Source organism: Sinocyclocheilus grahami, unplaced genomic scaffold (genome assembly GCF_001515645.1).
Source record: "Sinocyclocheilus grahami isolate Dianchi unplaced genomic scaffold, SAMN03320097.WGS_v1.1 scaffold218.1, whole genome shotgun sequence".
Lineage (NCBI taxonomy): Eukaryota > Metazoa > Chordata > Actinopteri > Cypriniformes > Cyprinidae > Sinocyclocheilus > Sinocyclocheilus grahami.
In genome coordinates, this window is record NW_015505397.1 from 40,824 (window position 1) to 68,620 (window position 27,797).

The 27,797-nt window shown below is 37.2% G+C and overlaps 1 protein-coding gene across 2 annotated transcripts; it reads left to right on the plus strand.

The window, feature by feature from the left end:
- The first annotated feature begins 1,684 nt into the window (after positions 1 to 1,684).
- Positions 1,685 to 27,797, plus strand: LOC107596338 (coagulation factor VIII-like). 2 transcript variants are annotated; one of them, XM_016287049.1, is made up of 25 exons: positions 1,685 to 1,843; positions 3,860 to 3,957; positions 4,052 to 4,174; positions 4,674 to 4,886; positions 5,012 to 5,185; positions 6,185 to 6,409; positions 8,231 to 8,486; positions 8,556 to 8,736; positions 9,321 to 9,408; positions 11,763 to 11,980; positions 12,673 to 12,823; positions 12,983 to 13,192; positions 13,491 to 14,577; positions 15,296 to 15,461; positions 16,803 to 17,045; positions 17,613 to 17,841; positions 18,329 to 18,511; positions 20,122 to 20,238; positions 21,390 to 21,461; positions 21,984 to 22,069; positions 22,650 to 22,811; positions 23,701 to 23,845; positions 24,799 to 24,947; positions 26,052 to 26,234; positions 27,091 to 27,797. In XM_016287049.1, exons 1-25 carry the CDS (start codon positions 1,695 to 1,697, stop codon positions 27,244 to 27,246), a joined length of 5,064 nt encoding a protein of 1,687 aa, XP_016142535.1. In that variant the 5' UTR covers positions 1,685 to 1,694; the 3' UTR covers positions 27,247 to 27,797. The 2 variants fall into 2 exon arrangements, with proteins under 2 accessions (XP_016142535.1, XP_016142536.1); XM_016287050.1 differs by lacking the exons at positions 1,685 to 1,843; positions 3,860 to 3,957; positions 4,052 to 4,174; ... (1 more) ...; positions 5,012 to 5,185; positions 6,185 to 6,409 and adding an exon at positions 7,524 to 7,577.

Sequence of the window (27,797 nt, forward strand, 5' to 3'; positions counted from 1 at the left end):
TTAGAACGAGCCGTTTTAGGTATGCGTGGTTGACTCTTAACTTTTATAAAGAATATCTCTTTGGATTTGAGACTTTAGTCTTTGCAACTTTACAGATCTTCTTTATGCACCAAGAGCTTGTAACACTCCAAAGAGAAAGGAAAAATTGAAATCGCATCATATGACCCCTTTAACCAAGGCGCTTGCGTTTAAATCTCCCCCGTCTCTCGCTGTCTCTCTGTGTACCTGGCCTGTACCACTACACTCGCTATCTTTAGAGCTTGTGTCCCCATTCCTTCTTTCACATAATGGTATGATCCTAGTGTCCTCCCATGTGATTAGCTGCATGTTTTCTTTTGTTGTTCTTTTTGTAACGAAAAAATGCTTAAAAATAAGGCTTTTTTTTAAAACACAAAATAAAAAATTGCTTACCAACACACAAACCATTCACAATTGCTAAACTGGCCTAAAATGTAAGGCTCTGACTGAAGATTTGGCTCTCCCCGATGGGAATCGGCTCTTCTCGTTCGCTACAAAAAATCGGCTCTTAGAGCCGGCTCGTTCGCGAACGACACATCACTAATTCAAACCAGTGCAGATTCAGCTACATAAGGAGCTTAAAATATCATCTTGTTGTGATGTTGGGTGCCAGAATCGACGTAATACAGCCTCAAATTAGAAATTTGATCGCTGCCACTGCCAGACAAAAAAAACGACGACAGCTGTGGTTAAATGTGATAAAATTAGCAGACTGGACAGAAATGATCATCAAAAATGCTCACGTTTGCAGCGCACACTTCTTATCAGAAAAGGTTCAATAAAGTATTGTCTTTTGTTGTTATGGGCACGTCTACAGATTTCTTGCCATACGTCTATGTTTCTTGCATCTCACGACTATGTCGTGTATGAAATAATGTCTGTGTGCATGTGTGTAAAACAACAAACTGATGATTTATGCTTAATCCACTCTTCCGCACAATTTGTCAAAGTTGATTGAAAGACAGAACTAACCGGGACTACACAGATTAGTGATATCACTCCGCCGTGTCACTGGGTTTATATATATATATATAATTTAGTATGGTGTGGCTCATGACAAAGGCATTTAAAACAATAAAGGAAAACATACAAAGAGTTATATTTAGTTGATAATACCTTTAAAAATGTTAAAGAAGCTTTCAAAAACTTTTCTTGGGGGAATTTTTTTTTTTGTCTATGTCTTAAAAATAAAAACTAGGCTATTTGTCTATGTTGGAGTTGTTTTAGTCAAAAAGAGCACAGCAATTATATAAAATATACCAAATAGTTTTGTAATTATCCCATTTTGTTTCTGGTTAAGAAAAGTTGAAGAACCTCTGCTTTAAATAGTATATTGTTTCATGTGTTAATGTAATTAAAAGTTAAGTGTAAATGATGAAGACTGTTAGTATTGCTTATGACAAGCATCACTAGTATTGCTCAAAACATCTGCTATTCAAGAAAAAAAGAGCTAAAAATACTGTAGTAATTTCCACAATAGTGCACCCATCCATTATCCTTCCTTTCTTACTTCATTCTTTCTATGACTCAAACACTCATCATTAGGCCTACTCATGAACGCTCTCTCTGTCTCGCTCTCTTTCTGGCTCCTCCTTAAACACTTTTCCTGTGCAGTTAAATATGTCCTGACAGCATCTCGGCATCACATTCAGTCAGCGTAAACTTGTGCTCCAGTGATGAAGGTTGTGCTGTTTCTCTTCTCCCTCACGGTGTGTCTGAAGTCTTCCTGTGTCCTGGCGAAGACTTTGGAGTTCTTCATCGCAGCAGTGGAAACTAAGTGGGAATATGTGTTTACAGACACAGCAGACCCTACTGCAAACCAGAGGTGGGCATTTCTATTATTATGCACGCAACAAACATGCTTTTCAATTATTGCTACCCACAAAGATTTATTATACACCTTTTATGTTATTTATTATACATATATTGTGAAATTTTGCTACACAGTGTTCTCAAAACACCACTGTGTTCGAACAGTGGTGTTTTATCAGAGTAAACTGGAATGTGACCATCAAGCATAATGTCATCAGTAAGTTGTTACAGAAAGGAAACAGCTTTGAGAAAGTGTTTGATCTTTTCATTACTTGACATGGACTCAGTCCAGCATCAGTCCAGCATCCCTCAAAGGCAAAAACTTTGAGGGCTGTCCAAATTTCAGATATGCTTCCAAGTTGTATAGTTAAACAGAGCATAACGAATGTGAACATAGTTTGCAGTTAGATACGGTCAGTGTCATTCAAAGTTTGATTGATTGTTTTGGTGATCAGAAGCCTGCCTGTTATTTATATTTAATTATTCTCGTAGTGCTTTTCAGTCCATGAATAGTGAACATGCGGTCAGAACAAACATGCTTTGATTTGGTGTTTTCAGAACAGAATGTGATAACAGTTCAAGCTCATTAGTGTGAAACTGCAGCAGATCATTTGCTGAATATGCATATTTGTTGCAACCATGCATACTCCTTTATAAGACAAAACATTATGTCATAAGTTAGTACTACATTTTTAAAATACAATTCCTGGTGTAATTATTAAAGGAAAAGTTCAGCCTAAAATGAAAATTGGCTGAAAATGTAGGCTACTCACCCTCAGGACATCCAAGATGTAGAATTAGTTTCTTCATAGGAACAGATTTAGAGAAATGTAGCATTACATCACTTGCTCACCAGTGGATCTTCTGCAGTGAATGGGTGCCGTCAGAATGAGAGTCCAAACAGCTGATAAAAAACATCACAATAATCCACAAGTAATCCACACCACTCCAGTCCACCAATTAATGTCTTGTGAAGTTAAATGTTTGTGAGAATCCATCATTAAGACATTTTTAACTTTATGGCAGCGGTGCTTTATCTGTGCATATTTCTCTCCTGATTCAGACCCAAATACTTTTCACTGGAGAAAACAATATTATGAAGAGAGGACTCATATTTTAGCCGGAAGCAACGGTTTAAAGTTAAAAATGTCTTAATGATGGATTCTCACAAACATTTAACTTCACAAGACATTAATTGATGGACTGGAGTGGTGTGGATTACTTGTAGATTATTGTGATGTTTTTATCAGCTGTTTGGACTCTCATTCTGACGGCACCCATTCACTGCAGAGGATCCACTGGTGAGCAACTGATGTAATGCTACTTTCTCCAAATCTGTTCCCATAAAGAAACATGTAAGAAACAAATCCATCATTAAGATGTTTTAACTTCAAACTGTCGCTTCTGGCCAAAATATGAATCCTCTATCCATTATAACACAAAAGCCATCCCCTGTTGTCACCTCATATCAAAATTCGCAGACATATTTGTTTAGTACCATTTGAACTTGTAAACGGTGCTTTATCTGTGCATATTTCTCTCCTGATTCAGACCCAAATACTTTTCACTGGAGAAAACAATATTATGAAGAGAGGACTCATATTTTAGCCGGAAGCAACGGTTTAAAGTTAAAAATGTCTTAATGATGGATTCTCACAAACATTTAACTTCACAAGACATTAATTGATGGACTGGAGTGGTGTGGATTACTTGTAGATTATTGTGATGTTTTTATCAGCTGTTTGGACTCTCATTCTGACGGCACCCATTCACTGCAGAGGATCCACTGGTGAGCAACTGATGTAATGCTACTTTCTCCAAATCTGTTCCCATAAAGAAACAAAGTCATCTAAATCTTGGATGACCTGAAGGTGAGTGCATTTTCAGCAGCTTTTCATTTTGGGGTGAACAATTCCTTTAAACATTTACCAATGAATTGCTAACTATGGATTAATAAAGTTGCATTGTATTATGTTGCATTGCACTGTATTGTAAATATGTTTAGTAACTGCATAATAATTCCTAACAGGAAATTTGAATCTGGTGTCCAGAAATATATCAAGGCAGTATATACGGAGTACACTGATTCCACTTTTACAACACCAAAGTCAAAACCTCCATGGGCTGGTCAGTATAAGCTTAAACATTTCTGCTTCTTAGGGGAAAAAAACATTAAGAAGTTTAGAACTAAATGAATAGAATGTTAAATGATCTGTTTCAGGTATTCAAGGCCCGACTATCAGAACAGTGGTGAACGACAGGGTTGTGGTGCACTTCAAAAACTTTGCATCACAATTTTTCAGTATTTCTCCCATCGGCATTCCGTACTGGAAACAATCAGAAGGTAAATCTAACAGAATGGAATTTGCATTCATCTCTTTGAAATTCTACATACTCTTAAAAATAAACTTCATTGCATTGACGGTTCCATGAAGAACCTTTAACATCCATGCAATCTTTCCATTCCACAGAAGGTTCTTTATATTATTAAACTGTTCTAAAAGTTATTTTAAGAACTGCTCATTGATTGATAGATAATTTCATTGCAGATTGTCTAACTTTTACCGCATGAGACAAATTGTGTATAGAATGAACTCACAACATCATTATAGACTTGTTTTGGAATTCTGTAATTTTTTTTTTGTTGTAACACTGGAGATACTAATAAATTCCAGAGTGTGTAAAATACATGTGATTTCCCGTATAAACCAACATATAGTAAGTTTGGGCTTGCCCAGCAAAACGAAAGCAATAACCTGAGATATGCAGCAATATACTGATGGGTTTGAAAAACCATATTGTGTAAAGACAAACCTCAACATCCTTCTGCTTTTCCATGGCAGGCGCAGGGTACGAGGACTCCAGTTCTGTTCAGGAGCGAGCAGATGATGCAGTGCCTCCTGGTGGTTACTACAAGTACGTGTGGGACATTTCCCCCAACTCGGGGCCAACCACATCAGATCCAGACTGTCTCACCTACATCTACTCATCACAGGTGGACATCGTCCGAGATTTCAACAGCGGACTCGTCGGGACTCTCCTGATCTGTAAGACAGGTGTGATTCTGTTGCTTCTCTTTTGGGATTTGTCAAATATGTCAAGTAAAATATCACTGACATTTTGTACTAAATGAGAAAGTTGCTAAATATTTGACATGTCCTTTAAAATGTTCCTCTCTCAGAGGCTCTGACTGAGGAGAGACAGCGGAAGGCTCCGGAGTTCATTTTGCTTCTCGCTGTCTTCGATGAGAGTAAAAGTTGGTACCGGGACGTTGGCCGAGCAGACAAACTGAAGAAAACTTCCAGCCCAACCCAGTATCACACCATCAATGGATACATCAACTCAACATTACCAGGTGCGATCAGCCTCACTACACCTGAGCAGCTGCCATAAATCATTAGTGTTGAGAAGGAGATTTTTCACTTTACAGTAATAATACAGTTTGATTGGAATGGAAATAGATTAATGCAAAAAGTATATTAAAGTTACTAAAAGGTTTCATTTTCTTTGTGCAAAATATAAATATACACTACCAAAAGTTTGGAGTAATTAAAATGATGTTTTATGTTTTTGAAAGAAGTCTCTTCTGCTCACTAAGGCTGCATTTATTTAATCAAAAATACGGTAAAAACAGTAATATTGTGAAATATTATTCCAATTTAAAATAACAGTTTTTTATTTGAATATGTTTGAAATTGTATTTATTTATTATTCCTGAGTATATTTTCAGCATCATTAATCCAGTCTTCAGTGTCACATGATCCTTCAGAAATCATTCTAATATGCTGATTTATTGCTCAAGAAACATTTCTAAGTATTATTGATGTGGAAAACAGTTGTGCCGCTTCATATTTTTGTGGAAACCGTGATGCATTTTTACAGGATTCTTTGATGGATAGAAAGCTTAAAAGAATAGCATTTACTTCTGTAACATTATAATAAATGTCTTTACTATCACATTTCATCAATTTAATGCATCCTTGCTGAATAAAAGAATTAATTCCTTAAAAAAAATCGTACTTATCTCAGAGGATCATATGTGACACTGAAGACTGGAGTAACGGCAGCTAAAAATTTAGCTTTGCATCACAGGACTAAATAACATTTTCAAACATATTCAAATAGAAAACAGTTATTACGCCTTTAATATAACAGTTAAATTGTAATATTTCACAATATTACTGTATTTTGATCAAATGCAGCCTTGGTGAGCCAAAGAAACTTCTTTTAAAAAACATTAAAACCTATTCCAAAATTTTGACCAGTAGTGTCATTTCATTATGTTTTTTTTTCACTGGGATTCAACACTGTACTGTGTGTTGTATTTTACATTCTGTAATTGTTGTTTCATCAGGTCTAACTGTGTGCCAGAAGAGTCCAGTGGTGTCCTGGCATCTTATTGGTCTTGGGTCGACCCCAGAGATCCACAGCATCCAGTTTGAAGGACACACCCTAAAGGTGTTCGACCATAAGCGGGTAACTGTAGAGATGACGCCCATGACCTTCACTACAGCCCTGATGAAGCCGTCTGCTACCGGAATGTTTCTGATCTCTTGCAAGATCCACTCTCACCAGATAGGTAAGACTCTGCTCATTCAATGAAAAAGGTTTCGTATTTGTACTAGTTTTTCACTGGGATTCAACACTGTACTGTGTGTTGTATTTTACATGCTGTAATTCTCAAGCGTATTCTGTAATTGTTGTTTCATCAGGTCTAACTGTGTGCCAGAAGAGTCCAGTGGTGTCCTGGCATCTTATTGGTCTTGGGTCGACCCCAGAGATCCACAGCATCCAGTTTGAAGGACACACCCTAAAGGTGTTCGACCATAAGCGGGTAACTGTAGAGATGACGCCCATGACCTTCACTACAGCCCTGATGAAGCCGTCTGCTACCGGAACGTTTCTGATCTCTTGCAAGATCCACTCGTGTCATTTCATTATGTTTTTTTTTCACTGGGATTCAACACTGTACTGTGTGTTGTATTTTACATTCTGTAATTGTTGTTTCATCAGGTCTAACTGTGTGCCAGAAGAGTCCAGTGGTGTCCTGGCATCTTATTGGTCTTGGGTCGACCCCAGAGATCCACAGCATCCAGTTTGAAGGACACACCCTAAAGGTGTTCGACCATAAGCGGGTAACTGTAGAGATGACGCCCATGACCTTCACTACAGCCCTGATGAAGCCGTCTGCTACCGGAACGTTTCTGATCTCTTGCAAGATCCACTCTCACCAGATAGGTAAGACTCTGCTCATTCAATGAAAAAGGTTTCGTATTTGTACTATCATAATAATAACGCTTCATCAGTACTTTGTAAGACAAAATAAAGTAATTGCAGCTGAGGTGAAGTTTTTTTTTTTAAGAAATTAATACTTTTAATCCGTAAGGATGCATTAAATTGATCAGAAGTGGCAGTTAAGATATTTATAATGTTATAAAAACATTTCTGTTCCAAATAAGAGAGTCTCCAACAAAAATATGAAGCAGCACAACTTTTTTTCAACAAATGTTTCTTGAGCAGCAAATCAGCATATTAGAATGATTTCTGCAAGCCTGGATTAATGATGCTGAAAAGTGTGGCTTTATGTTTTTATATATGTTAAATCTTGTTAAATTGGATGTTAAAGGTGTTCGACCATAAGCGGGGAACTTTAGAGATGACGCCCATGACCTTCACTACAGCCCTGATGAAGCCGTCTGCTACCGGAATGTTTCTGATCTCTTGCAAGATCCACTCTCACCAGATAGGTAAGACTCTGCTCATTCAATGAAAAAGGTTTCGTATTTGTACTATCATAATAATAACGCTTCATCAGTACTTTGTAAGACAAAATAAAGTAATTGCAGCTGAGGTGAAGTTTTTTTTTTAAAGAAATTAATACTTTTAATCCGTAAGGATGCATTAAATTGATCAGAAGTGGCAGTTAAGATATTTATAATGTTATAAAAACATTTCTGTTCCAAATAAGAGAGTCTCCAACAAAAATATGAAGCAGCACAACTTTTTTTCAACAAATGTTTCTTGAGCAGCAAATCAGCATATTAGAATGATTTCTGCAAGCCTGGATTAATGATGCTGAAAAGTGTGGCTTTATGTTTTTATATATGTTAAATCTTGTTAAATTGGATGTTTTAAGTAAAAGTGAAGCAAAATTTGCAATGGCACAGTTTGATTTGCTTGTTAGGCGATCATACAGGCATTTTCTTGGACAAGAAATGGTTGTTTGTTTAATAAGGGGAAAGATTTAGGTCAAGATGACCTGAGAAATATGTACTTTGCACTTTGATGGTCTCAATGAATTTGCAAGGAGTAAAAAGTGCTGTTTGCTTTAGAAATGTAATTGAATAAGAGTGTAAATCATTGACGTTTCTCTAATGTTTGATTTAACTCTCTTCTCCAGCTGGTATGAATGCGTTCTTCACTGTTGATAACTGTCCTGAACCTGTGGTGGCCCCAATCCCAGACAAACGAAACGTCATACATGCTGGGGATGAGGAGGAGGAGGAGGATGAAGACAACACGTTTTCCATTGTGTTCAAGCAAGGAGGCCCTGTGTCAGTGCTTCGATCGAGTGCCAAGGGAAGACCTAAAGTGTGGGTTCATTACATCGCTGCTGAGGAGATGGACTGGGACTATTCGTCTCAAAGCGGCGACCGGTACGTCCTGATGTCCTGAGATGAATGATGTGAAACTGACTGAAACTAATGTTGATTTTCATGCTTCAGGCCTTCATCGTCGTCAGCAGCAGAATCTGAGTGGTTCAGAAAAGGTCCTCAGCGCTTAGGTGGCATTTATAAGAAAGTAGCTTTCGTGGAGTATACAGACAAGACCTTTACTGTGAAGAAAACCACCAGCAAAATGCTGATGGGCCCAGAGCTCAGAGGGGAAGTGGGAGACAAATTTCAGGTAGGAAATGTAGATTTATAGGGATAGTTCACCCAAAATCCATTTATTCTGTTTACCTGTATAAATGTATTTCTTTCATGGAACCCAGAACGAGAAAGACTGGTCTGACTTTTCCAATTTCCAATTGATACTGAAGCTTTTAAGCTTGAAAAAAAAGTAATAATCACTATAAATGTATCATATAATTAGTCCGTATGACTCGTATGCTATATTCCTAAGTGATCTAAAGTCATTAGATAGCTTTCTGTGAGGAATATCTGTTGTTATTCACAAATTATCTTCCAATCCAGTGAGTTCTTTAACCACTGGACAAGATAATTCACAGTTCCTCTAGATATTTAATGCCGCAATGAGACAAGAGCAGTAAAATATTTTTGCATCCATATTATGAAGTACATCTTAGTGAAATGGATTATTAAAAAAGAAAAAAAATATTGTGAAACATGCATGGATGAATTGTTCACAATAAGATCAATAAGACATTCAGAAAATATGTACGATTTTTTACTTCATGCTGACTTTAAAGTGTTAAACTGAAATGTGATACATTTTCTGAAATTCACTCTTTTGTATATCTTCATCAGATTGTTTTTAAAAACATGGCCAGTCGACCATTCAACATTTATCCAAATGGCCTGACCAGCGTTCTGCCTTTGAAGAACGCAAACAAGGGTAAGAGGCACTGCATTTCATGTTTCTTTTTTTTCACATTCACATTTAAAGAAACACGCCACTATTTTTGAAAATAGGCTCATTTTCCAATTCAGAATCAGAATCAGAATCAGAAAGAGCTTTATTGCCAAGTATGTTTGCACATACAAGGAATTTGTTATAGTGTCACAAGCTTCCAGTACACGGAGACAGCAACAACACACAGATAATAAAAGTGAGATGTGAATAAAATACACATGCATAAATATAAACCACAAAAAAAGAGAATAAATTGTATGTACAGGTGTGCTATAGATGGAATAGGAATAGAATAAAATAAAATAAGTTGTAGGGATGTACTAGGGTTTAGGGTGATAAATAAGTATAAGGTTATTGCACATACTGTACTTTAATTGCACAATGGGAGAACATTAACTGTTCATGAGGTAGATTGCCTGGGGAAAGAAACTGTTCTTGTGCCTGGCTGTCCTGGTATTCGGTGCTCTGTAACGCCGACCAGATGGCAAAAGTTCAAAAAGGAGATGGCTTGGATGTGATGGATCCAGAGTGATTTTCTGAGCCCTTTTCCTCACTCTGGATGTATACAGTTCTTGGAGGGTAGGCAGGGGGGCACCAATAATCCTTTCAGCAGTCCGAACCGTTCTCTGTAGTCTTCTGATGTCTGATTTTGTAGCTGAACCAAACCAGACAGTTATTGAAGTGCACAGAACAGACTCGATGACGGCTGAGTAGAACTGTTTCAGCAGCTCCTGTGGCAGGTTGAATTTCCTCAACTGGCGAAGGAAGTACAACCTCTGCTGGGCCTTTTTAACAGTGGAGTTATTTCCCTAGAGTTAAACAGTTGAGTTTTACCGATTTCGAATCCATTCAGCCGATCTCCGAGTCTGGCGGTAGCACTTTTAGCTGCAGCTTAGCATAGATCATTGAATCTGATTAGACCATTAGCATCTCACTCAAAAATGACCAAAGAGTTTCGATATTTTTCCTATTACCTAGCTGTGGACTATTTTCAGGCGCTGCGTAATATCATTGCGCCTGCTGCAGCCATGGTACGGCAGCAAAGTTCCTTGATTATTACGCCGGAATGAGAGTATAGTTCCTAGCCATATCGGCCTAGAAAATCTCAACTTCTCATTTTCCGTCGGTCTTAGTACACAATGTAACTACAGTAGAGTTGTTACAAGCTCTTGGTGCATAAAGAAGATCTGTAAAGTTGCAAAGACTAAAGTCTCAAATCCAAAGAGATATTCTTTATAAAAGTTAAGAGTCAGCCACACCTACCTAAAATGGCTCGTTCTAACACGCCCCCACATGTCTACGTCACGATGGGGGAAGATTTGCATAACGCCGCCCAAATGTTCACGCAAAGAAAGAAGGCGTAACTTTTATTCTCGCTGTAGTATTGTTGCCGCTGCCGCCATTTCATGAAGACGCTGTGTGCTTCGTTGAGAAAGCGAAACTACCTTGTTTGGTCTTCCAAAAGAAGACGATATCCGCTTCGTCATGCCTAGAGCTGATCTGTGCTGGTCGCTGAGGGAATACATCATACGTAATTCCGTTACATGTAACCAGTTACTCCCCAACACTGGTGACGAACGCCACAACATAACCCACACAACTCCCGGATCACCGACAAACGCACAAACTCGAGCATCAGCGTCAATAAAATAAACATATATTATTCATAATTACTTGTGCCAGCGTGCGCGCCCCGAGACGCGTGACGTGTGTGCGTGCGCGCTCCCGAGCGGAGGGAAGATGGCGGATGTTTGGAGAGAGGCGCTTCATGAGAGCAGCTGATAAAGAGAAGCACACACACTCACTCACACACACACACACACAGCAGCAGCAGCAGCAGCAGCACAGCTATGTAGGAAATCTTTGAATAAAAGCATGTATAAATGACAAACCACTTGCCTCAGACAACTGTCAATTATGCAGTTTAGTGTCATTATACAAAATATAAGTGACACACTACAATAAGGTCCCATAAGTTTACATTAGATAGTGTAATAACTAACAAAGAGCAACACAATGGGTGTAGTAGCAATTTTATAATATTTGTTAGTATTTAGTAATTTTGTTGTTAACATTTTTAATTCAGATTTAGTTATTTTAGCACTTCAAGGTAAATGAAACAAAAATGGGAAAGGTTGCCTTGAAAAATAGCTTAAATAAAAGAAGTGTATTTTATTTCAGTTAACGTTTATTTTATATAGCAAAAATATTTTTTATGGTTTTAGTTTTAGTTAACGCTAATAACACTGGTGTCAGGTGTCAAGTTATTCTAGTAAGATGGATGAAAAATAACTTTTCATGGATTGAATTTATTTATTTTTCTTTATGGGTTGAAGACAAACAGGTGGACCTCCGTTCGTTGGCCGTTCCCCCAGGTGAGATAATGATGTACCTCTGGAAATTGACAGCAGACGATGGACCCACGGAAGCCGACCCACGATGCCTCACTCGCTTATACCAGAGTATGGTGGATCCCGTTCGGGACGTGGCATCTGGGCTGGTGGGACCCCTTATCATCTGCAAATCCCAATCTCTGGACAAAAGAGGCAGAGTGGTGAGAAGAGACTCTGACACAGATCTGTTTATCTCAACCTAGACTGACTGGAAAAACAATGCATGTAGCAAAAATGACGTTTATGTTGCTTCTCGCACCTTTTGTGGCACATTCAAAGTGAAATGTCTAGTAAATGGTGCAAAAAATTTCATGAAGTTCTATCCAAAACAGATAAACATGGCGATGTTTTATTACATTGGTTGTTGTACATATCATAGCAGTTCAGAAATGAAATTTCGGGGGAGTGGCACTAAAAGGTTTATGCTCTATCCGTATTTTAAAATAACATAAAATAACATACCACACTAAAGTTAACCCTAAACCTAACCGAGAGTGTTAATAAAAGCAAAAGTGAGATAAAAACACATTTGCTGAATAGTTTATGGTAAAAGTGTTTGAGGTCATAGGAACCATGTGAAAATAAGCCTTTATTATTTGATAATCTGACCCGTAATTATAATTTGCATGAAAAATAATAAAACTTGTTGGTGTTTTACTGCCACTAGTGTTGCATGCATAGGAATGCTTTTTGAGTTTTGCACAAATGTAATTTCCATTGAGCCTATGTTTTTTCCATTGAGCCTATGCTGGTTTATCTGATGAATGAATGGATGGATGGATGGATGGATGGATGGATGGATGGATGAATGAATTATTTTTATTTATAAATTATTAATAATATGTTTTCACAGGTAACTTCAGATAAAGAGAAGAAGCTCTTGTTCACTGTGTTTGATGAAAACAGAAGCTGGTACTTTGAGGAAAACATTAATAAAAACAGTGAAGATCCAACTAAGATTGAGCGCAACAATCCAGATTTCTACAATTCAAATGTCATGCACAGTGGGTGTTGATTTTTAACCTCTACATGTAAATTAATGGATAATCTGGGGTTGCTTTGGGTATTTGTATTATTACATGAAAACTGGATTAATCTAAGTTTTCGTGAGTTAAATTGTTAAATCACTTTTTTAATTTAGACTTTCTGTCTGTCTGTTTCAGCTGTTAACGGGTTCATGTTCAACCACCTCCAATTCAGGGTGTGTGTTGGGGATGTCATACTCTGGCATGTGGCGAGCATTGGCATACAAAACAACTTCCTGTCAGTCTACTTCACAGGAAATACGTTTGAGAGGGATAAAACATATGGCACTGTCCTCACGCTCTTCCCGATGACTGGAGACACAGTGACCACTGAAGTGGAGATGCTAGGTAAGCGTCGGAGGTCAAGATATTGGTTTTGATAAAATAAGAAGGTTTGATGAAGGGTTATTATCATTAACTCAAACTAAAATTAAAACTATGAAAAACATAAAATAAGCATGATCTGAAATTAAACAAAATATAATAAAAATGATATTTGCTATAAATATTATGTTATTTGTTATAGTTCTCATTTAGTTTGAGTTGAACTACTAAAATAAATAAAACAAATATAAAAATCATTCATAATTAAATCAGGAACCTGTTTTGATACCGTGTTCATAAGTTTGATGTTTGAACTTTGTAGGTGAATGGGAGGTCAGCGCATTTGACCCGTCTCTGAAACAGCGAGGCATGAGTGTTCGCTACACGGTTGTTAACTGTGAAAGAGTCCTACCCATGGTGGACAGCGAAGACTACGATGACGAATTCATCGAGTTCATTGAACAGAACTTCCCGATTCCACGAGGCACAATGGAAAAGAACCGCACTATCGCCATTCGCGTGTGCCGAAACAGAACTGTGACGGACTCTGCGATTGGGCGAGTAAACACGAGCTCAGACAATGAGAGACAAAGCAGAACCCGTGTGTGTGAGATAAGATATATTCCCGTAAAGCGGGAAATAGATCTGGATGCGTTATCACAGGGCGGTATTCCACAGGATATTTTGGATCAACTGGATGGGGAGATGGGCGGAAATTCATTGGAACGTCAGAAAAGGTCCCACAACGAATCTGAGCCTTACAGAACAAGGCCAAACGAGATTGACCCTACAGTAATGTTAAATACCACAGAAAACAAGGAATTAACAGGAGAGCATCAACATTTGAACGTTGCCAATATACAGTTGGATGAAGTTGAACACAATAAAACACATCCAACAAATTACCTATTTCGAAAATTCCTTTTTAAAGATAAAACCCTGTCAACTAACCAACTTCTAAACGACTCTACGGAGGAAAAGTCGGACAAAGCGAGAAATCGAAGGGGGCTTTGGAGTGTCAGCAAAGACAAAATAAACAAAGTGGATTCAAAAGTTCTGAGCAACAACGAAGTTCTGGAAGAATCTGGAAGTCCTGGTCTAAAGCAGGACAAGATGGAGGAAAGTTTGAATCTTCACTACAAAGATCCAAAGAAGTTCCAACCAAATCTGGAACTGGTTTTGGAGCCGATGTCAAATTCATCAGATAACCAGACCTATGGCAGGAAATCACTGGCAAGTGACTATGACGATTATGGCGATGAAGGAAGTGTTCTCGGTTTGGATCATCATGTTGAAGATAATGTTGGTATTAGGTCCACAGAATCAAGGTTCAGAAGCTACTACATCGCAGCAGAGGAAATCATGTGGGATTATGGGATCAATAAACCAGCTCAGCTCATCAAACCAAGGTAACGAAACATTCTGATGTGCCACAACCACACTTTTGGTCATTTTACTGGACAATCCTAAAGAATTTCTAATGTTTCTAATGTTAGTGAATGATAATAATATTAATAATAATAAAAACAACAACAATACCTTTTGTTGATAGCAAAATCAATAAAATACAAACAATACAAAAACACAAACATACAAATCAAATCACTAAAAGCTGTTCTAAACAAATAAGTTTTAATCTGAGTTTTAAACTAGGAAACAGAATCCAGTTGGCGAAAATGCAATGGAAAAGAATTCCATAATTTAGGCGCTAGCACCAAAGGAAAATAAGATATTGTATAAAATCACATTTTTGGTGGTGTCAAATTGAATCAGATCAATTTAGTTTAGTTGTTTAGTTGTATATAGTTTAAGGCAAAAATGCCTTAAAATCCTTATTGTCACAACCACATTTTTTCTCAAGAATTTCTATTTGGGAGAATCAAACAAATATGAAATTATATATATAAATGTTACATATTGAATTGACATTGTGGTGTCTGATTAAATCAAATCTATTTAGATGAGCAGAAAAACAATCTTAAATCGTTATTTGTCATAAAAATAACGTCACAATGCAATGCTGTTTTAGATCGTGATATTAATATTATTGCTTTTCAAATTAAGCCTAAAACCAGCCTTAAAAGTTTGGTCAATTGTACTTGCACTAAATATTTCATGTGTCCACAGGGAGATACAGAGGGGAATGAGAAAATATTTCCCAGCCTATAAAAAAGTAGTATTCAGAGCCTATCAGGACAGAGATTTCAAACATCCAATCAAACGAGGAGAACTGGACGAGCATCTCGGCATTATGGGTCCTGTGTTGAAGGCAGAAATCAATGATGTTCTTACTGTAAGTTTCTTCATTAATAGGAGCTATTAAAATTAGCATCTTAATTTAACTGAATATTGCATTCTTAAAGGGTTAGCTCACCCAAAAATGAAAATTCTGTCATTAATTACTCCCCCTCGTGTTGAAACCCATAAGACCTTCGTTCATCAAAACAGCAAGGTAACTACCACATTCAAGGTCCAGAAAAGTACCAAGATGATCGACAAAGTAGTCCGTGTGACATCAGTGGTTCATCTGTAAAGTTATGAAGCTACGAGAATACTTTTTTGCGCAAAGAAAACAAAAATAACGACTTTATTGCACATTTTCGTCTCTACTGCGTCACTTTGGATGCGCGTTCATGACAGTACCATGACGCGAGCGTGTGGCGGCGCCGACGCTGACCCAGATCCGGCGTGGTGACATCATTATGCCGGATCTAGATCAGTGCCGCCACATGCTCACGTCATGGTACTGTCGTGAACGCGCTTCGTAACTTTACAGTTGAACACTTGATGTCACACGGACCTTCTGGACCTTGAACGTGGTAGTTACCTTGCTGTCTATGGGAGGGTCAGAGTGCCCTCAGATTTCATCAAAAATATCTTAAATTGCATTCCGAAAATGAACGAAGGTCTTACGGGTTTCGAACAACACGAGGGTGAGTAATTAATGACAGAATTTTCATTTTTGGGTGAACTAACCCTTTAAGGTGCAATCACATTTACTGTTGTTCAGGCAAATTTTCACAGGTGAAATCCAGTCATTTCAATAGAAATTCAAGTGAAGGTGAAAGATTACACTGATTTTGCAACAGGTTCAAGTTGGTCACACGAATTTGCTGTGCTGACCATCAGAAAGCTGCTTGGTATGAAAGTGACTGTGTGAACTGTACTTCATACATTGCTACATTATTGACAACAGAAAATTGGCCGTTAAACTTTGAGGAAATTTCACTAATGTGACCTGCAATCCTCTCTACCACACTCCTAAAAGTGTATGCTCCTGCCCATTAGCTACCGTCACTGAACGAGCAGTGCCATGCTGTTCCTTCAAAACAAGGCACAAAGTTACTTTTCAGACCCTTCACTCTCTCTGCTCCTCTCTGGTCAAATGAGCAGCCAAACTCCATTTGAACCACAGAAACCATGACAACTTCCTGAAGACACAATTGAAGTCACACTTTTTCCACCAGCACCTAACCACTTCACAACCTTAAACCAATGCACTTGCAAAAAGACAAAATACAAATTCTCTTCTTTCTCTTTCTCTGCATTTCTCTTCTGCTCTAGCTTATTTCCAAAAATGGTTTGCACCTTTATCATTGCACACACTAATTCCTTGCATTTCTTTTCCCACAAGGTGGTCTTCAAGAACCTGGCGTCCAGACCATACTCTTTCCACTTGCATGGGGTGTACGATAAGATGCAGGGGAGTTTTAACCCTGGAACGGGCCCAGAAGGCGTCAAGGCCGAGGAAGTACCAGGTGATCCAGTTCCTCCAGGGGAGGAGAGGGTTTACAACTGGAGAGTCTCCAGACGACAAGGTCCCTCAGCGTCAGAGTTTGACTGCAAGGCTGGGGCCTACTACTCCAACATCAACATGGTAATTCAGTGTGCAATATACAAATCAAAATGACATTTTCATTTTGTCTTTAACCCTATAAAGCCTCCTGTATCATATTTGATACACACATTTCTAAGGCCTCTAAATGATCAAAACTTTGCTGAAAAACATGTTGCACACAATCAACTACACGCATGATTGATAGTTTATAATTTTAGCAAGTAAAAGGCCTTTAGTATAATTGTAAAAACATCAGGTCACTTTCAGGTCATGGTCCACATGTCTGTTTGCTGTGAAATTTGATTTTTATAAAGAAAACTTAAGTATAACTTTTATATTGTTAGACATTTTTTCAAGATTTTCTCGATTATCCATGCATCATTTTTTAGAAAAATCGATATGAGAGTATGAGCTCCATATTCTCATGAGACATATGAGCCATAAAAGCCTGATCAAATGACACTCAACAAAAAATTCCCAGATAATGCATGAAATGATCAAATGTTTAGCTTGAATGCAATGCAAGTCGCTTTGGATAAAAGCGTCTGCCAAACACATTAATGTAAGCTTAAATATCAACTTCTGTATTCCTCTTGCGTCCACCAGGAGAAGGACATCAACTCTGGTCTAATCGGTCCGGTGCTGATATGTCGTCCTGGTACCCTCCATCCACGCGTTTTACGTCAGCCTGACGTGACAGATTTCTTCCTTCTCTTCACCACCTTTGATGAAAGAAAGAGCTGGTACCTCGACTACAACATCAGGAAGTTTTGCACCCCACCCTGCCAGGCCAAAGTAGACGACCCGTGGTTTGAGATGAGCAACAAGTTTGCAGGTACATTTTCATAATTTATGATTAACACGGCATTCGTCTTGGAGATCTCTTATGAAACGACCAGTCTGATCTGTTTATGTTCTCTGTCTCAAAAATGATTCGTACCAAATAGGCACATGTGTGTTTATGCTTGTTATTGTGTTATAGAATTTGGTTGTTAAATCACACACACAAACACTTACAAGAAACCGGCCGTATAATGTAACATGCTGAACGAATTTAACGCACTGCCAATATTCCAAATGCCCAGTTTTTCTAAATATAAACATTTGATAATTCACTGACTCAGGGCAACACATGCATATTTACATTTCTGCATTTGGCAGATGATTTTATCCAAAGCAACTTACAGTGCATTCAAGGTATACATTTTATTAGTTCACACATCCCCTGGGAATTGAACCTATAAACTTGGCGTATTAGAGGAGATATTAGGAAATGTAATAATAGCTGTAATTATTGTGTTGTGTTTTATTGGTACTTGTAGCTATTAATGGCTATGTGTCAGAGACGCTTCCTGGCCTGATAGTTGAACAGTACCAGACGGCTCGTTGGCACCTCCTCAATGTTGGAAGTCGTGGCGAGTTTCATGCTGTACACTTCCACGGACTGCCATTCGGAGTCGGAAAAGATCAGGAACACCGCATGGGAGTTTTCAATCTCTATCCTGGTAAACCAAATCCATCACCCGGCACCTTACATGTCTTTTAGTATGTTAGATTTACAAATCACAATTCATTAAATGTAACTCAGGCAGTCTGTCTGAAATCCTACAGCATATACCTACAGTACAGTTTAAACATTTTTTTTTTTTTTTGGAAGAATCTTCTTCTGCTCATCAAGACTCCATTTATTTGATAAAAATATAGTAAAAACAGTAATACTGAAAAATATTATTATATTTTAAAATAACTATTTTCTATTTGAAAATATTGTGAAATGTGATTTATTCCTGTGATCAAAGCTGAATTTTCAGCATCATTACTCCAGACTTCAGTGTCACATGATCCTTCAGAAATCATTCTAATATGCTGATTTGCTGCTCAATCATTATTGGTGCTCAATTAATGGTTATATAAAGTTTTTATTATCATCGATGTTGAAAACAGTTTTTGCTTAATTTTGTTTGAATATTTTGTGGAAATATTGGATTTTTTGATGAACAGAAATTTGACAAGAACAGCATTTATTTAAAACAGAAATCTTCTGTAACATTATCCACCTTTTTCCTTTTGCTTTGCACAAATTATGGGAGTAACTTGCGTTAAACTGTAAACAACAAGCGAAAGGTTTGCTATATGAATGCAATAACAAGCATTCTCAAATATTGGGTACAATGAGGTGACATTCAACCATCAGATATTAAAAGAACATTCAAAAGTTTAAAAGCATGAACAAATTACAATAGACCTGGAAAACCCCCAAAAAGCTTGATTACAGTATTTCCACAGCAATATTAAAGATGTGTAAATATCACTGTAATATACAGTATGTCTATGTCACTGTTAATAGGGATTAGAAGTGAAATGGGGAGAAATTAAAATTTTAAGCATCTGTGAAAACAAACCTGGAACAAGATGTGAGGATTTGGGGAGAAAAACAAGAGATTCTTCATGCATTCCAGTGCATTATTCATGGGATATATTGTAAATTAAAACCGGACAGCAGACCACAAATGTGCAGTATTCGTAGTCTTTATTCATATACTGTTACAGCGGAATACAAAGGAAAAACAGAAGATACCCAGGAGGAAAATAATGCAGCAGACTGAAAAGATATAGTTCTTATACCATCAGCTCATTCATTCAAACTGATGGATGAGGATTATTTTTCGTGCAACCTTATGATCTGAAATGATTTGTTTCAGTCTTTTTGAGTGGATCTTGCCCAAACAGGAAGTGCCTCCCATAATTTAAAAGGTGGATAGAAGTCTGTCACTTTTGATCAATTTAATGCATCTTTGCTGAATAAAAGTTTGTTTTTGTTTTTAAATATAACTTAACCCAAACTGTTGAATGAAAAAAAAAATCATAAATGTTTCTTGAGCAGCAAATCAGCATATTAGAATGATTTCTGAAGGATCATGTGACACTGAAGACTGGAGTAATGATGCTGAAAATTTAGCTTTACCATCACAGAAATAAATTACATTTGAATATATATTACAATAGAAAACAGTTCTTTCAAATTGTAATACTATTACATTTTCACTGTATTTTATCTTTCAAAAACATACTTTTGGCCAGCAGTGTATATCAATAATTCTGTCTCATTTGGCAGGAGTTTTTGGGACGGTGGAGATGAGGCCAGCCATTGTAGGCACCTGGTTAATAGAGTGCACTATCGGAGAACATCAGATGGCAGGCATGAGGGCCAAGCTGCTGGTTTACAACCCAAGTAAGAGCTTAAAGGGGTCATATGATGCTTTTTTAAAGATCATTATTTGGTGTATTTGGTGTAACAGAATACGTTGACATGCTTTAATGTTCAAAAAACACATTATTTTTCAAATACTGTACATTATTGTAGGTCCTCTATGCCCCGCCTCTCTCAAACGCTTCGTTTTCTACAAAGTCCCTCCTTCCGACAAGCGCAGTCTGCTCTGATTGGCCAGCTGACCCAGTGCATTGTGATTGGCCGAACACCGCAAGCACTCGTCGGAAATGTAACGCCCCTTACCATAATCACGAGCTTCATCTTTCAAAATAAATGTAAAGACAGTAAATAATGTCATTAGTTTTACCATCAGTTCAAGCCCGAAAGAGGAACAGAGTCGCGTGACAGATACAGTGATGAATATGTGTTTGCAGTACACAAGCCACGGTTAAGACAGCTGACTCCACTGTGATGTGTCTCTCTCAATCTCTCTCTCGCTCGCGCACGCACGCACACACACACGATGCGCAAAACTCCGCATTTGAACAGTCAATAGCAAATACTTAAACTAATAACAAAACAGTAGCTGATTCAGAAGCGCCAGATTGTCATAGCAAAGTCAGAATTACCTCCTCTCCTAGGTTCACGAAACGGTCGTCCATAAAATGCATTGCTGTTCTGTTGTAAGTGATCTTAAAGATTCCTAAATGCATCTACTTCTGGAAGGCCAAATAAAGTGCTTTTGTTTTCGCCTAGAAACACACAGCGTCTCCCTGACATGCTGCTTCAACACTAACTGCGGTTACTGAAACCACGCCTTCTTTCTTTGGGTGAACATTTGGGCGGCATTATGCTAATATTTCCACATAGTGAGGTAGATATGTGGGGGGCGTGTTAGAACGAGCCGTTTTAGGGGGGCGTGGCAGAGTCTTAACTTTGATAAAGAATATCTCTTTGGTTTTGAGACTTTAGTCTTTGCAACTTCAGGGATCTTATCTATGCACAATCAGCTTGTAACACTCCAAAGAGAAAGAAAAACTTGAAATCGCATCATATGACCCCTTTAAACTCTCTTCCTCCATGAGAGTTTGTCACAGATCTTTCTTGGCATCCTGTTTCTGCAGTCACTAATAGTTAGAGGACACCTGAAACTGATTGATTTTGTTTAACAGGGTGCATTCAGCCATTAGGAATCCAGTCGGGATGGATTGACAACAAACAAATAACAGCCTCTGACCACTATGGTAAGAAACAGGGTTATTTTAGTATCATTGATTTTCTATTTTGTTGAATTAGATTTTATTTTTAAATTCTTTTTTTTTTTACTTTAATTTTAGCATCATTACTCCAGGCTTCAGTCAGAGATCATTCTAATATGCTGATTTGCAATTGCAAAAATTGTGATTTTATTTTTAGATTCTGTTTTTACTCTATTTTCTTGAACTATTAGTAATTTTGTTGTTTTTGTCATTTTGCATTTTAATTTTTATTTAAAATAATGAAACAAGACCATTTTAGTTAACTGTAATGACCCTGGTAAGAGCTACAAAATGCAATATAAAAACACAAAATAATAGTACAATAAATGTATTCATAAGTCTAATGTGTACAGTGGATTTGGCTGTGTAATTTGTCCCACTATATTTGTCTTGAAAGATTTGCAATTAATAGGATTTAAGATTTTTTGACTTGGGCCACAAAATATAGTGTTTTTAATCAAATATTTCTACGTTTATTGAATTGTTGGAATCTGATTTCTCTTACAGGTAACTGGAAGCCAAGTTTGGCCAGACTTGAGTTATCTGGCTCTATTAATGCCTGGATGGGCAGCGGCACAGACTCCTGGCTCCAGGTAAAAAAAAATCTTCTGTTTGCAGACATAACATGCTGTTCTTCGGCTCATTTTAAAAAAACTGTGCTACCCGGTCATGGACTGTGATGACTAATTTTTATAGTTAAGAGTAACACATTATGATTTATCTGTGGCCCATATTTCACAACGTGCCACAGACAATAGTAACTCTTTGCACCACAGTCAGCAAGTATACATTATACTTCCACTGTCAGCAAGACAAAGTGGGAAATACTTTTAAAAACTATAAATAGGTTTGTGCAGGAGATTTTATTTAACCTTTGCTTCAATAGTGCCTGGAAGCAAGAGAAAGAGAGAAAAAGTGCAGGATATACAACAATTCACTCTTTTTAGCAGGGTTCATATGATGGTGGATTTCTGGGAAGGCCTGGAAAAGTTCATCTTGGCACTGAAAAAAATTTAATTGAAATTTCTGTTGTGAATGTTATTTTTAGCAATGTACAACTCACTATTCCATTGCTATAAAGTGCTCTAGGAAATAAGCACAAATTCATTGGTAAAAATAGAATATGATCATTTTCCATATCTATTCTCTTTGTTACTGTATGTGTTGTTTTAGGTGGATCTGTTAAGGCCCATGCTTCTTCATGGCATTCGGACTCAGGGTGCAAAGACCTCGATGGGTCTGAGCGAGTATTTCACCATCCTGTACAGCATCAGTTACAGCATCGACCAAGAAAACTGGACTACCTACCAAGGAAACAGTTCCAAGTCATCTTACGTCAGTACCAACATCTGAATTTCTCTAAACTAAACTGATTTAAAGGGGCCATACTGTGTGCTTTTTGTAGCATTTGACTTTTTTCCTCCCTGAAGTTCTCTTATAATGTTAGTAAATATTTCTTTCACACCTTTATTTAGTTTTAGCACAATCACCTCACCCTTTTCTTCTGTATCTTTAGGGTGAATCTCAGACCTGTCAGAAACGTGCAATATTTTACGTCAGATACAAAAGAAGAAATTTGAAATTATAATTCACTCAAAGAAAATCGAGCCTATTTTAGTAGCACCTTTAACAGCTCAAAAATAAAATGATTACGAACAGCAAAAAATTGGGATGGAAATATAATGAAAAATGACAAGGCACAAAATCTTAATAGACTTAATTTTCTTCATGCACAATATAATTTTTTTCCCCCATTCATTATTTAATCATTGCATTTGATTTGAGGGTGAAAAGTGACCTGGAAATAGTTTTTGGGACATGTGTCCTTATATATGTAACATAATTTAAGATTGCCTAATGTTTTTGTATATTAAATGAGAAACAACATCTCTGGCATTCATATAGGCCTACATAAATATAGATATACAAAAATATGTTAACAGAATCTTCTAGAAATTTCCAAGATAATCCCTATCACTTTTTTGTGAAAATCATATTTTAAGAGCTATTTTAAGAAATCCTCTGCCCAATTAATTATAACCTTTAAACATCGCAATCTTATGAAACACATGATGAAACGTACTCCTACAAATTATTTTTTCCAATGAAACTGCTTTGCTTTGATTTCAAAAGAAGCGCTATCCTAATGACTTATTTGACTATTTTTGTATCTTTCATAGTTTCTGTATGATTCACATCTGTTTTCTCGTTTAATTGTTTTCAGACCTTCAGTGGAAACATGGACGGTTCCAGAATAAAGGAGAACTTGTTTTCTCCGCCCATTGTGGGTCGCTACATCCGAATTCACCCACTGACCTTTCAGAAGAAGCCCACACTGAGGATTGAGCTGCTGGGATGTGACCTTAATAGTGAGTAAACACACACAGATTGATGACAGATCTTTCTAACAAATAAAACTGGAGTAGAAGATGAAGACGCTATAGATGAGAAATCCAAACAATGCATCAACTAGACACTATTCAAATGACAAGGTCTTTGCAAAGCACATTTCTTGTTTGCCTTTGTTTGCCATTTTTGTCAGCATGAAGCGATTTAAAAATGGAAATCTGAAAGCTTTGGATGTTTTTGTTAGTTCATGAGCATCTGTCATCCTGCTTGTAGCATCGGAAAGATCCAATTCAAGGCTTCCTAACTGCAGCGTTCCTTGTTTACTCTCTCTTGCTTTTCAACACATTTTCTCCCTTCATGCATCAATGGCAATGTCCAAAGCTTCATTATCAAAGAAAAGTTTGAGTCAAGAAGTTTCTTTTAATTGAGAGAGCCGAATAATGCATGTTTCTGCACATTCAGAAACACTTCTCCAAAACAAGGTCCTTGCAGCATAGATGTTTTTCAGACATCTTCAAACCTTCAAACCATGTTCTTCAAACCAGAGTTATTATAGTTAACTAAAACTGAAACCATAAGAAAAACATTGTTGTTACTTGAAATAAATGATAAATGAAATGTAAACTTATTATATCTAATCAATATAAATATTTCATGTAACTTATTTTATCTATCTTAATGTTTGACATGACAGTATTTCTCATTTTCATTTATTTCAACTTGAAATACTAAAATAAACAAAACTGAACTACATACACATTTGTCCTTTAAGAGTTATGGGTAAAAAATAAATAAATAAAAGAAAACCATTTTAGTATTGTCTAACATCTTTGCACATGAAATGAGTAGCAAATTAAAATTGAACGTTTTTAAAACCTATAAGTCAAAGTTTCAATAATAATGTGTATCTCAGTGGTAGTAAAATCACACTGCTTCAAACAGATATGAGCATGTTTGTTTGTGTGTTTGTCAGGTTGTTCTATGCCGTTGGGAATGGAGCGCAGGTTGATTCCCAGCAGTAGCATCAGCGCCTCCTCCTTCCTAAACAAGTGGTTACTGTCCTGGAGTCCTGACCTCGCTAGACTCCACCAGGAGGGGCGAGCAAATGCATGGAGACCCAAGGTATCTGTCCACCCATCTATCTATCTGTCTGTCTGTCAGTCAATCTAATCACTATATGTTGTTCTTAGAGAGAGTGAAAGTGAATTGTCTCTCTAGACTGTGTTTTATAAGCCCCTTGTGAGAGTGTTTCCTCTATCATGTCTGTCTGTGTGAAAGTGAGGCGATCTCTCCATCATCTCACTTTCTTTACGGTTTTTAGGTTATCGCTCTTTCTACTTCCTCTTTGAGTGAGATGCACAGAGAGCCAAGCACTGTCAATGAGGTGGATTTATGAGTTAATTAGAGTGATTTAGAGCGCAGCTCTGTTCCACATGGAATTCAGCTCTGCATAATAACTTTCAATTTATACCTGCAGAAATCTGTGCTTCTTAATGGTGAAGTGATGTTTTTCTTTTCTAAGCAATATGCTTAGAAATTATATAAGTCAATTATAAGTACACTGTAAGAAAAATCGGTTTCACTTTATTTTGATGGTCCTTTAACGCATTCTGTTGACTATAAGTAACGTTGCACCTACATGTCTACTAACTCTCAGAGTATTAGTAGAGTATTAGTAGACTGGTAGGGTTAGGGTTTGAATAAGTTGACAAAGTTACTTATAGTCAGTAGAATGTCTGTTGGGAGACCATGACAATAAATAGTTAGCAGATATTAAGCAAACAGTCTACTAATACTCTGATGAGAGTTTACTTACTGTCAACAGAGTGTTCAAAAGGGACCATCAAAATAAAGTGTTACCGAAAAAACTTGGAGAGTAAAGAAGTAAAAGGTATTGGTAAGTTTTTGCTGCAACATTATCAAATTAGTTAACAGACATTTCCTTTAACCCTCACACAACACAATGCAATGCATAATTAAAATTTCTGGTAAAACATCAACAAAAAAATCAACAACACAGAAATTCCTTCATATTAACACTGTACATTGAGCCCCGATCTTACAGACTTTTCTTAAAGTGCAAGCCATTTGTTGGTAGATTTATGCACATTCATTCTGTACATGGGTGTTTGCATTCAAATGTTTATCACTGTAAAGAAGTTATTAAACTGATCACCTTATATTTTGTCTCTTCCTGTCTTCCCCTCTTCTTCTCTGGTTCTACAGACTAATAACCCTCATGAGTGGTTACAGGTGGACTTTCTCTCTATGAAGAGAGTGACCGGGGTGGTCACACAGGGGGCCCGATCCGCCCTGAAACCAATGACAGTCACTGAATTTACCATCTCTATTAGCAATGAAGGTCACAGATGGACCAGTGTGAAGGAGCAGGGCACAGACAGTGAAAAGGTACTGCCTTATTTGTGTGTATTGAATGATACAGAATGGATTTTGCCTCACGAAAAACAAGACCAAGTTGCATTTCACTCCAAAATAGAAATAAACTTTAAGACTTTTTTGCATTATGGCATCACTTTCTTGATAATTAAGCACTTTTCCCCACAAAATTAAAATGTGCATTTTTATGTATAAGTAAAATAAGAAAATTACTGTAATGCATCTACAGTATCTCACAGAAGTGGCTAATTGGGCCCAATTTGGACATTTTCACTTAGGGGTGTATTCACTTTTGTGGCCAGCGGTTTAGACATTAATGGCTGTGTGTTGAGTTATTTTGAGGGGACAGCAAATTTACACTGTTATACAAGCTGTACACTCACTACTTTACATTGTAGCAAAGTGTCATTTCTTCAGTGTTGTCACATGAAAAGATATAATAAAATATTTACAAAAATGTGAGGGGTGTACACACTTCTGTGAGATACTGTATATTAGAGTATAAATTCAAGAGGAACAGTAAGATCATTTATTGTCACTGTATACAATGGTATGAAATACAATGCAGAAAGAAATACAGCGACTGTGTTGTGTACCTGATTCTGGATCAGTGTGAGTAGCAGATTGAAAGTGTTTGATTGGCTGTAGTCCAAATGATCTGCGAGTTACTTTAAACACGCCCCCCTTGACTGTTTAAGCTCATTAAGCAAAAAAAATGGATAGGTTTCATTTTCTCATAATCAATATGATTATTTCTTTCTTTTGATTTTGGGGTGAAATATGACCTGGACACGTTCTTGATGGGTTTCCAGAGAGTCCCTTATTCATTTTGATGGTTTGTTTCTTGTTCTTTTTCATCCTGATATAGATCTTTGAGGGAAACAGCAGGCATGATGAGGAGGCGCTGAACGTGTTTGATCCTCCCCTGTTCACTCGCTTTATACGGATTCACCCTAAAGGCTGGGTCAACGATATTGCCCTGCGGCTGGAGTTTTTGGGCTGTGACACTCAACCAACACTTTGAGAAAAAGTGAGATCCATCCATTGTGGTTGAAAGAGATGGTTTTTCACTACATTTTATAAAAACACACGGCTCTGTTCCAAACCATGGTTTTAGAGTGGTTTCGTGCATTTGTCAGCTGGGAGACTGCCTATGATGCCTAAAAATGCTGTATAGGTAGGCAGCTCACTTTGACTTTGAACAGAGCCCACATAAGCACTACATAGGTTTATCTCTAGAACAGGTTTTCGTCATGTGATATTGATGATTTTATGTGTTTTGTATCTGGTTGGCTGTACGTTATAAATGTTCTGATCAGTATGCTGCTCATTTTAATGTCTGCTTTTGAGACATTAATATTATTATTATTATTGGGAATAAACTACCAATATCTATTTTTCAAGTAAATGTACACTTGCATATAAAAAAAAGATTGTTTGGTTGGTTATTAGATGTTTGTATAATCTGGTCTGGAATAACTACTGAATCCGCCATATGCTGTACTTTCGTATTTTGCACTGTGAAACAGGTTTATTATTTTTTCAGATATTTAATGTTTAATTATGGAAATAAAA

Bases quoted from the DNA above. Each gene is read 5' to 3' on its own strand.
- LOC107596338 (XM_016287049.1), top strand. From the start codon at position 1,695: ATGAAGGTTGTGCTGTTTCTCTTCTCCCTCACGGTGTGTCTGAAGTCT. The intron at 14,578-15,295 runs GTAACGAAACAT...ATGTGTCCACAG, and splicing joins GCTCAGCTCATCAAACCAAG to GGAGATACAGAGGGGAATGA. The intron at 20,239-21,389 runs GTAAGAGCTTAA...TTTGTTTAACAG, and splicing joins GCTGCTGGTTTACAACCCAA to GGTGCATTCAGCCATTAGGA.